The sequence below is a fragment of the Prionailurus bengalensis genome, chromosome C2, assembly GCF_016509475.1.
Source record: "Prionailurus bengalensis isolate Pbe53 chromosome C2, Fcat_Pben_1.1_paternal_pri, whole genome shotgun sequence".
In the NCBI taxonomy this organism is placed as follows: domain Eukaryota; kingdom Metazoa; phylum Chordata; class Mammalia; order Carnivora; family Felidae; genus Prionailurus; species Prionailurus bengalensis.
In genome coordinates, this window is record NC_057350.1 from 94160193 (window position 1) to 94172478 (window position 12286).

A 12286-nucleotide genomic window follows, 5' to 3' on the forward strand; every position below is an offset into this window, starting at 1 on the left:
AATTATTTTGTAGATCTTGAATAAACATACTTAATAGAGCCAGTAAGTTCCTAAATCCTTGATCTAAACATTTATTAGCATGGAAATAAATTAAATTTTCATTTTGACTTGGATTTTAAGTCATGAAAATTCATCATACTTCTTAGTATTAGGCCTTCTCCTAAAAGTATTCTATTAATACTACTGAACCAACAATTGGGCTCAATTTAAAAAAATGTGTTTTGTTAACTTTAACTTCTACATTATACTTCAATCAAAGCTTGGCTTTAAACATTCAGGCAAGTCACACAGATCAGCAGTGTTATACTATATTAAGTACAAATTTACCTCCAGGCAGTCATTGAAGAGAAAGAGAGTTACTTGCTCTCCTCTGTCACAGGGGTGTTCACCTAGAGAAATTGTTTCAACTCGTTGGACTAAGCTTCGGTGAGAAGACAAAAGATTCGCCTGTATAGATTGAAAATATTAGTAAAAGAGATCACTTGGTAGTAATCTTTTTAAAGTTATAATTTAAAAGAAAAAGATACCGATATTCTGTTTATAGTAAAACTATAAACTCTCAGTAACAAAAAAGAAAATAAACTAACAATCATCAAAAATGAATACTTACTGGGCATCCATCTACTTCATAAACAACATCAAATATTTGCTTTTGAGCTTCTGTTTTTCTCTTATCCTCATTAATATGGCTGAAAAATTAATAAATTTAGTTTAGAACTTCAACTTAAAAAAAAAATTAAAATATGAAAACTGCATTCAAAGATATCTCGTCACAAAAAAAGATCTTCCATGCAAGTCTATCTTAATTTTGACAACTGAATCAGTTAAAACACCTCCCAAAAGTATCCTACCATATTAAAAAAAATTCTAAAGAATCCTCCAGAAAATTATGTTTTACTAACTTCTTTCAATATTCCTTTTTTACTATACTATGTATTTCCTAAAATACATTAAACCTGTACAACTTCAAGTTAACAGAAGTTCTATTAGTTAAGGTTTTATGTAGCTCATTCCCAAGTCATATGTTAATCATTTCAGTAAAACAAAAACTAAGACTACTACTTCCATGTAAGATGAAATTAAGAAGGAAAGGATACACCTTCTTCCTGAAACAACTAAAAACCATCAAAATATAAAGAATCAAGTGTTGTTAAGGTACTAGGAAGTCAATTCCTATGAGACAAGAGACAAATAAGGCAAGCCCAACTAACTATATGCTGTCTATAAGAGACATTCTTTAGATTCAAAGACATAAATAGGCCGAAAGTAAAATGGCAGAAATAAATACTCTACCCAACAACAGCAAAATACACATTCTTCTCAAGTGTGTATGAACCATTTTCCAGGGTAGGCCATAAAATAGGCCTCAAAAATTCTGAGAGGATTGAAACAATACAAAGAATCTTCTCCCACAACAAGGAGTAAAACTAGAAATAACAAAAGAAAACTTTGGAAATTCACAAATATGTGGGAATTAATAAACAGCATACCCCTAAATAACCAATGGGTCAAGAAGAAATCATAGGGAAATTATAAATTCTTTGGGGAAAAAAAAAACCAAAAAACTGATGAGATACAACTAATGCAGTACCTACAAATTTATAGCTATAAGTGCATGTAATAAAAAAAGATCTCAAATCAATAACATGTTTAGGTTACTGATTTAAGACTCTAGGGAAAATAAGTAAATCTAAAGCAAGAGAAAGAAAGAAATCATACAGTAGAAATTACTGAAATAGAGAATAAAAAAAATAACAAAATCAACAGAATGAGCTGGTTCTTTGAAAAGACTGACAATATTGACAATCCTTTAGCTAGGCTGGCCAAGAAAACAAAGAAGACTCAAATTACTAAAATTACGACTATAAGATGGAACATCATTACAAACCTTATAGAAATAAAAAGGATTATGAGAATACAATGGACAATTGCATGTCAACAAAGTAGATAGCTTAGATGTAATGGACAAATTCCTACAAAGAAAACTATAGAAACGGACTCAAGAAGAAATAAAAAGTCTGATTAGGTCTATAACCATAAATTCAAGCAGTGATTCTAAAGCCCAAGTAACTTCATTGATGAATTCTACCAAACACCTAAAGACTTAATACAAGTTCTTCCCAAGTTCTTCCAAAAAACCCAGAAGAATACATTTTCCAATGTATTTTTTAAAACCAATATTAGCCTGATACCAAAGCAGGAGACATCACTAGAAAATTGTAGACCAATATCCCTTACGAATACAGACACCAAAATCCTTAACAAAATACTAACAAACCAACTCCAGCAACATTTAAAAAAGATTATGCACCATAATAAAGTAAGATTTTTACCCCAGGAATACAAGTTTAAGTGCAAATTCAAGGGACCCAGAATGGTCAAAACAATCTTGAAAAGGAAGAATAAAGTTGACAGACTCACATTTCCCCATTTTAAAACTTAATACACAAAGCACAGTAATCAGGACTGTGTAGTACTAGAATAATCATAGTCATTTAGGATCAATGAAATAGAATTAAGAGTAGGACAGAAATAAGCCCTCACATTTATGGTCAGCTGATTTTCAGTAAAGATGCAAAAGAAATTCAGTGGAGAAAGGATGGTCTTTTCAACAAATAGTACTAGAAGAGAGTTCCATATACAGAAATAAACATTGATCCTTATACAAAATTTAACCCTCATACAAAAATTAACCCAAAATGGATCATAGACCTAGATAATTTTTACCTAATAACCAAACACAAAAAATTTCTTGAGGAAAACAGAAAAAAATCTTTGTGACCTTGGGTTAGATCAAATTTTTTTAGATAAAAGTACCACCCATAAAAAATAATTGATAAGTTGGACTTCATAAAAATCTAGAACTCCTGTTTTTTGAAAGAAATTGTTAAGAGAAAAAACAAGCCACAGACTCCAAGAAAATATTTGCATATCACATATCTGACAAAAAACTTTTAACCAGAACAAAGAACTCTCACAGCTCAATAAGACAACAATCCAAATTAAAAAAAAACAAAAACAAAAACAAAACAAAACAGACAAAGGATTTGGACATGCATATCACCAAAGAAGATGATATGGATGGCAAATAAGCACGTAAGAAAATGCTCATCATTTATCATTAGGGAAAACACAAGTCAAAACTACAATTAGATTTTACTACACAACTATTAAAGTTTCACAAATTAAAATAACTAATCATCCGAGAGTTGGTAAGGACATGGAAACACTGAAACTCACCATTTACTGTTGGTAGGAATGTGAAACATTACAACTACTTTGGAAACAGTTTGACAATTTTTTTAAAAGTCACACATATTACCTACTATACAACCTAGCCATTCCTACTACTAGGTATTTATCCAAGAGAAAGGAAAACATATATTCATACAAAGACTAGTTCACAAATGTTCATAGCAGCTTTAATGGTAAGAACCAGAGCTGGGAAAACAATTAAAATGTCCGACACATGAATGGATCAATCAGTTGTGGTACAACCATACAATAGCAAACAAGAATAGGGGATGCACTACTGATAAAAGCAACAGTAAAGATGAATCTCAAAATAATCAGCTGAGTGAAAAAAGACTCACAAAACACAACATACTGTCTGATTCTATTTAGATAAAATCCTAGGAAATGAAAATTATACAAATAAAAAGAATAGTTGTTGCCCTGGGATAGGAAGTACTGGGAGAGGCAGGAAAAGGGATTATTACCAAAAGGCATGAGTACACTTTTGGAGGTGATAGTGTTCCTTATCCTGATGGTAGTGATGGTTCTGTGGGAGTGTATATATACCAAAATTAACAAACTACATCTGAAACATACATAGTTTCTAAAAACAAAACATACACATACTGAAGCTACTAGAGCATATATCTATAACAAATTAATCTATATAAGCTAAGTATATGTAACTAATATTGTAAGAATCTAATTTTAGGGTTTTTTGGTTTGCCTAAATGGCAAAGGCTAGTTAAATGGCACTATCTTTTTATTTCCTTTACCTGAAAAATTATGGTTGTTTCAGTCAACCACAATACGCATTTACTCCCTAGGCTAAATATTCAAAAATCTCAAGAAATGAGATGGAGATGTGGTCAAACTCTATTAGGTTTGTAAGTCAGCATCACAATTCATCCTTAAAATAACAGCTCCTATAATTCAACATTTATTGAAAACCTATTAAGAGCATGGCATTTAGGATAAGGATATATTAGGGGTGCCTAGGTGGCTCAGTCGGTTGAGCGTCCAACTTCAGCTCAGGTCATGATCTCACAGCTGGTGAGTTGGAGCCCCAGGCTCTGTACTGACAGCTCAGAGTCTGGAGCCTGCTTCGGATTCTGTGTCTCCCTCTCTCTCTGCTCCTAACCCACTCGCTTTCTGTCTCTGTCTCTCTCAAAAATAAACAAACATTAAAAAAAAAAATTAGAATAAGGATATATTAGACATGATTCTTAAAGTTTCAGAAACTTAAGTAATATTGAAAAAGAAGTAAATCTTTAATCACCTGTCTTATCAGTATGCTCATTATCCCTATAGCAGCCAACTGATACTATTCTAAGGGACACAACAGGTCAAAAGACTATTCCCTATTTAGGTTACTTTACAATCTTTGTTTACAAAACATATTATACATAAATAACAAATACTATTAAGATACCAACCCCTTCAGCTTTCTCTTTTGTGAAAACAGAAGGTGTTGACTGCCCACTTCATAGAATTTGTTGAAAGGATCAAGGTAAATTATGTGCAGAGTATGTTAAACCATGAAGTGTGGGGAAAAAACTATTATCCTGACATCAAAATAACAAAAGCATGAAGCATGAAGACTGGCTGATCAACATGTAAAATATAAACATAATTTTAAAAATTGCGCAACCCTTTTGGCAGCAACAGACCTGGTATTCGCCAATTTGAGCATTATTCTACTGCTGGGCCCTCTCTCTAGAACTAGCAAAGTCCGTAAGAGCTCCTTAGCAAGTATTTTAAGAAACTCTGTTACATATAGAAGCACCTCAGGGACTCTCAGAAGTCATTTAACTAAATCTATTAAACATGTTGATAACGTAAAGTCCAAAGAGTTGAAGTGCCCTTGCCCTCCATGACACAGAACAATTAATAGCAACAGTATTCATTTCTGATAATAATCAAGAAAGATCATTTCTGATTAGAGCTAGGCCTCCAAGTTAGACCTAGAATAATTACCCTAAGTTTAACAATCAAGTACCCAAGTCAATTAATTCCATGGAGTTTTACACTTTTAATACATCTCCAAGAAACACCATCAATTTATATTCTATTAAATTCAAAATAAGAAATAAAAAGTCAAAAGTAAAAGTGAAAGAAGTATTATAAATGTTTACTTTTTATTTCACCATAGTCATCTTCCTGAGTTACATTTGGATAGTTTAAATGAAGACAAGAACAAGCTATGACTGGAGGTATATGAAGAAAATGTCTAAAAGTGCATTTATAACATTACCAAATTTCTAAATTGTTGTTACTTTCTAAAACATTGTTAAATGTTTTTGATTAATGACTGTATTCTTAAAATACTTCTCTCTCATCGTTTTAATGTGTAACTACACTATTAGAAAAATAATTTAGAGGGGCGCCTGGGTGGCTCAGTCGGTTGGGCGGCTGACTTCGGCTCAGGGCACGACCTCGCGGTCCGTGAGTTTGAGCCCCGCGTCGGGCTCTGGGCTGATGGCTCAGAGCCTGGAGCCTGCTTCCAATTCTGTGTCTCCCTCTCTCTCTGCCCCTCCCCCATTCATGCTCTGTCTCTCTCTGTCTCAAAAATACATAAAATGTTAAAAAAAAAAAAAAAAAAAATTTAAAAAAAAAAAAAGAAAAATAATTTAGATATCACTACATAAAAATTTGCTTTGACATTCTTCTCTCCATTTATGACTCTAATTGCTCTATAATTCCATTTTAATCTAGGGGCGCCTGGGTGGCGCAGTCGGTTAAGCGTCCGACTTCAGCCAGGTCATGATCTCGCGGTCCGTGAGTTCAAGCCCCGCGTCAGGCTCTGGGCTGATGGTGACTCAGAGCCTGGAGCCTGTTTCGGATTCTGTGTCTCCCCCTCTCTCTGCCCCTCCCCCGTTCATGCTCTGTCTCTCTCTGTCCCAAAAATAAATAAACGTTGAAAAAAAAAAATTTTTTTTTTAAAAATTCCATTTTAATCTAGGCAACAATAAGAAATTGAAATAATGCACTCACGTCATTACTTCTTTTAGTGATCCAATAGCTTTTTCTAGAGTGCTTTTGTCAGGATTTTCTTCGGCTGTATGCTTCTTAAGATCTGTTACGATAAAATGGTTTTTTTTCTGTGATTAGAAAAATACAGTGGTTTTTTATCAAAGACTTTAGAATACTGTCCATTTTGATATAGGCAGGTTCATTTTTAAAGCTAATATCTAAACTTTACTTTTAAAAAAGTCTTACACAATGTTCCCTTAAGAGCTCTCTTATACGTTTGTTAAGGTTTCCACTAACTGTTTAGAATGGTATTGTATTGACTAAATGTTTAGAATATTACAGATTTTCTTACACTGCTCACACCTAGGTTCCTCAAGCTCTCTCCATAGTGCTTGAATGAAAACGCATGATCCTCAATTAGCTGAGAAGTTATCATATATGGTATATTTCATGTTGGGGCCCATGGCTCTATCACAGAGAATATTCAGTAACCTTGAGAGCACAGGTTTTATCTTAGAGGTTCATGAGATGCTTATACTTGGACTCTTCTTACCCAGGTTAAGTTCCCTATGCCATATTCCATCTGATGGTTCCATAATACCATACCCACCCGATCTTTTTTTTTTTTTTCCTACCCAATCTTTGAAGTTGGAATGATACAAGTAAGGCTTAGAAACTATTTGATGGATTTCTACAAGTACCTAATGAAAAAATAATGAAGGTAAGTAAATAATCCAAAAAAAAAAAAAAAAAATCACACTACTTTGTAAAGTTAAGTCACACTATTTGTTCATGTATTCTCCTTATAATCTAAAAAACAGGATTGCTTTTAAAGACTAGGGAAATCATCTTATAAACTAACAATTCTAAACTACATTAGATAGCCTTAGGAAGAAAACAAAAATGATTTACTTTTTAAATTACAACTAAAATTCATACAGTTCCCAAAATATTTTAAAGAGAAAACTAGATTAAACAGTCACAAAATTAGCCTCCTTATCTGTTACCCTTACTACTATACTTAAGATTTAGGGCTCAAAATACTTTATTACAGACTTACTCCTGTTAGTAATTTAGTTTTCATACGTAATTTAAAAAATATTTCCTGAAAATATTCACTACCTTAACTAAATGTAAAGTCATATACATATGCTTTTCTTTTGCTACAGGCAAAATTTATTCATGAAAATTAACTCTTGTAAAACTCCCTTCCATTGATATGTATAGTTTAAGCTCTAGAATAAATGGATGCATGCTTCAAGAGTGTTCTGCACAATCTAAGAAAAAAAGTAAGCATTAGAGCAAGTATACAGAACTTTATGAAGATTCAGAAAAGGATTATGTAACTGGAGACATATGAATCATCTCTCGTTTTGTGATTCTGTGGCTGAATTTTGTTCAACTGGATGTAAATTAACTGAATTAGTGACACACCGTGAAATTTAATACTTTCAGTAGAGAAACAAAAGACAAAATAATAGTCAATTAATACTATAACAAATAAAGCATTTTAGGAGACTGAATTATTGTAGCACCAGTGATTATTAAAACCATCCATAAAGGTATTTTCTATATAAGATATAAACTTTAGTGCTGAAATCTAAGAAAACTATGAAAATGAGAAGACTTTCAAAATTTTTAGAATAAAACAATTCCATAAAAAACATCCAAAATAGTCTGAAAATAGATCAGACAAGTACCATTTAAAAGTAATGCAACACTGGGTAACCTCTGTACTGGTCGAATGAGAAGTTCAACAAGGCTTTGCCGTCCACATTCTGGTTTAGCTTGGTTTATCTGAAAGGAATCAATTAAACAATTTAAAAAAAAAAAGGTTTTTTGCAAAGATTAAATGCCCTACATTTACTAGATTACACCTTATCACTAATGCCCTGAAAAGAATTAATAGAAGAGATGGGATGGCAGTTATTAAAGATTACTATGACTGAATAATCTTCCAAGGACCTTAATGACCTCCTGGCCACTCAAGGATTGACATCTTAAACACAAAATGAGTTTCTCTGCACACTCCTATCTATTGTATCTTAAGTTTCTCTTGAGTCTACACAATTCACAAGAAAAAAATAGTTGTGAAGTATTAATTATGCTGATATCATTGAATAAACAAAATAAAGCCCTGGTAAAGAAAAAAAAAATTCTTAAAGGCAAAATCAAATCACACTGAAAAATTTTTAGGTGTTTTAGAACTAAAACATGCATAACTTTAAAAAACATGAATAACTACAGACAACATTCTCATTCACTCAGTTCCCTCGTGGCCCCTGCTATCTAAATCTTCTGAAGCTTTGTGGATCCTGGGTGGCTCAGTCGGTTAAGTATCCCACTTCCCCACTTCGGCTCAGGTCATGATCTCATGGTCTGTGAGTTCGAGCCCCACATCCGGCTCTGTGCTGACAGCTCAAAGCCTGGTGCCTGATTCAGATTCTGTGGGTCTCTCTCTCTCTCTCTGCCCCTCCCCTGCTTGCATGCATGCTCTCTCACTCTCAAAAATAAATAAACATTAAATAAATAAACAGATAAAATTTTTCTGAAGCTTTACTATCACTGCCACTATCAGATATGGCTAAAGTTAATAGGTTACACACTAAGAGGTTCTTACATGGATATATTTTTACTAAATGTATAATTTAAATGAACTCCTTTAGAAATTATTCTCAGATTTTTATTGGAAAGAAATGCACATTACCTTGAGAAAAGCATGAAATCTTGGTTTCTGTTTTTCACATTTAATAATTGTTTCCTTGCTCATTTCAAAGAAGTTTACAAAGGGAGGATAGGTTTTTACCAAATCTTTTGACTAGGGGGAAGAAGAAGAAAAAAATATTAATTTGTTATGGATATTATCCTTAGATAATGAAATTTAAAACCAAATAATCAATAGTCACAATCTGACATACTGCATACAAAAGAAAAATTTATAATAAGCTTGTCAAGTTAAATACAGAAATTTTACACATTTCTCATTAGCAAGTTAATTGCTAAACAAAATGCATCAACTGGTACACAAAGCCTAAAACTGCAAACAAAGACTCAGAAAGAAACAAAGTATACTCATACATATTGTATTGACATAAACATGACAAAGTTTTAAAACTTCTATAAGTTCAGAATATAGTACTAAGCACCCCAGGACATGACATGCTATTATTTATTGACAAACCCAAACCATCATTTAAAGTTTATTTATTTAGGGATGCCTGAGTGGCTCAGTTGGTTAAGCATCCAACTTTGGCTCAGGTCATGATCTCACAGTCTGGGAGTTTGAGCCCCAGGTCATCAGGCTCTGTGGTGACAGCTCAGAGCCTGGAACCTGACTCAGATTCTGTGTTTCCCTCTCTCTCTGACTCTCCCCTGCTTGCACTCTGTCTCTCTCTCAAAAATAAATCAATGTTTTTTAAAAATTAAAAGAATAAATAAAGTTTATTTATTTATTTTTGAGAGAGAAAGAGTGAGTAAGAGTACATGAGTTGGGGAGGGGCAGGGAGAGAGGGAGAGAGAGAATCCCAAGCAGGTTCCACCAGCATGGAGCCCAATGTGGGGCTCAAACTCATGAACTGTGAGATCATGAGCTAAGCCAAAACCAAGAGTCAGATGCTTAACCAACTGGGCCACCTGGGTGCCCCCAAACCACTACTTAAAAGATTAATTATAGGGCCACCTGGGTGGCTCGGTTGATTAAACGTCCAACTCTTGATTTCAGCTCAGGTCATGCTCTGATGGTTGGGAGATGGAACCCCTCAACAGGCTCTGTGCTGAGTGCTGAGCATGGAGCCTGCTTGGAATTCTCTCTCTCTCCCTCTCTCTCTCTCCGCCCCTCTCCCACTGGCACACATGCTCCCTCTCTCAAAATAAACATTAAAAATATCAATTATAGTACCCAAAATTGCAACAAAAAAGGAAAAATGTCTCAGCTAATTGAGGAGACTAACAGGTATCAAAAAGATATGTGACCGAAAAAAAAGATATGTGACAATAATTTGCATATTTGGAATTCTCAACCAACCAGAAAAAAAAAGGTAAGACTATATGGTAAGAATGGAAGTTAGGAGGAGGCCTCAGAAAAGAAAAGTATGTGTGCCAGAACCCAAGGCACTGAAACCTATAAAATGTATTCAAACAGACTGAAAGACACTTAGAAATCCCATTCACAGCACCTCATTCAAAATGAGTTTACTTTATTTGATAAACTTAAGCCATGTGGTTTTGCCCTAGCACAGAAAAGCAGTTCCTTATAAGCTTTTATGCAGAGCAGACACAAAGACAGTAAAAAATGATATCAACTAAAAAGAAAAAATTAAAAACTCAATTACAGAAAATTTCACAAAATCATTAATCTGTGACTATGAAGGAAAAATAACTTGATATATAGTAAAATTTTATGGCACAGGACAATTAGTGTTCCTAACGATGACCTTGGGGTATCAAGAAGTGTTAAATTATATATAGCAAATATGTTTCAGAAGACAAGAACACTTCTGATATATTTTCTAAACACAACTATGTCAAAGTTTTGAAAGCTCACACATTTAAACAAGTACCTGTCATTCCCTGAGAGTACTTAATGAGATGATGCTTTAAACCTGAAAACCTAAAAAAGAAATTAAATACTCACATATTTAAGAAAGATGTCACCAATGCTTTTGCTCTCATCCCAATTAACAATAAGGTCTTCCAGATCATCCTGAAAGAGCACAAAATGCAACATTTAAGCTTGAATTTGACAGTCCCTTAAACATTTTCCAATATTTTTGAAATATTCATTTGAAAGAAGTACCTTACAAAGTATATTAATTTGATGTGCAAAACAATAACACACTCTTTCTCCTCAATAAGGAATTAACTTTTGACTATGAGGAAAATACCCTTTGAAAAATAATTAAGAAAACACAGTGTCAAGTCAATAAGACAGCCTAACTTTCCAAAATGATAGGCCAGTTCAACATCTTTTCTTATTAACTATAAAATTGATTGCCATTATTAATTGTAGAAAATTACTTTTGATCTTGCTGCTAAAGCACTCATCTGAAACTGTAATCTCTAACAGGTCAGCAAATTTTACTTAAAGGGCCAGAAGGTAAATATTTCAAGCCTTGAAGGCCATATGGTTTCTGTTACAAGTACTCAACTCTGTCCATGTAGTGTGGAAGCAGCCACAGACAATTCATAAACAATTGAATGTGGCTGTGTTTCAATAACTTTCTTTAGCAAAACAAGCAAAACTTTACCAAAATCCTAATCTGACTAGATTTGGTCCATCAACCATAGTTTGCTAATTCCTGACCTATAAAATCCTAAAATATTAAATATTTGTAAAAATTTTGAAGACATTTAAAAGTATTCTAAGATAATAAAATACAAATCAGATGGTAAAATGAGATGCCAAGAAATGACATTCCCTAATTTAAATTCTAAAAGTGACTTTAAAGTAGAAATTAATCAATAAGCCCTTATAACCAAAAGTTCTCCAAGTGTCATCCACAGGCTCCCCAGGAAATCTCTGTAGTGGAATTCATGAGATTAAAACTATTTTCATTACAACACTAAAGCTCCATATGACTTTTCCACTCTAATTCTGTCACAAGCATACTAGAGACTTTTCTAGAGGTTACATGATGTGTGATATGACAACAGACTGAATTCAGAAGCCGATATAAGAAAACAGTCTTCTCTTAAGCAAGACAGAAAAAATGTAAAACAGCATCACTCTTCTTACTATTTCAGCTTTGGAAATAAGCTATTTTCCATAAAGGTTATTATTTACAACAAAAGAAAAGAAAAAATTCATAAATAAAACTAACCTTTGGGCAATATAATATAGTAGATTCTGATACTGACTTGCTAGTTTTAAATACTGGCCCTAACTTTGAGACATGGAACAAACTGAGGGTTGGCGTAGGGAAGTGGTGGGATGGGCTAGATGGAAGATGGGTACTAAGGAGGACACTTGTGATGAGCACTGAGTGTGGTATGTAAGTGATGAATCACTGAATTCTATTCCTGAAACCAATATTGCATTACGTATTAACTAACTAGAATTAAAAAAAAAAAAAAAAAAAAT

The 12286-nt window shown here is 33.3% G+C and overlaps 1 protein-coding gene across 4 annotated transcripts in view; it reads right to left on the bottom strand.

The window, feature by feature from the left end:
- ECT2 (epithelial cell transforming 2) overlaps positions 1–12286 on the bottom strand; it is a 65028-nt gene that overhangs the window by 22525 nt on the left and 30217 nt on the right. For all 4 annotated transcript variants that reach the window (XM_043594886.1, XM_043594888.1, XM_043594887.1 and 1 more), the window contains 6 exons: positions 10841–10909; positions 8915–9025; positions 7908–8004; positions 6229–6310; positions 611–689; positions 328–447 (listed from right to left, as the gene is read on the bottom strand). In XM_043594886.1, the coding sequence (XP_043450821.1) occupies positions 328–447; positions 611–689; positions 6229–6310; positions 7908–8004; positions 8915–9025; positions 10841–10909 (558 nt within the window). The remainder of the gene's footprint in view (positions 1–327; positions 448–610; positions 690–6228; positions 6311–7907; positions 8005–8914; positions 9026–10840; positions 10910–12286) is intronic.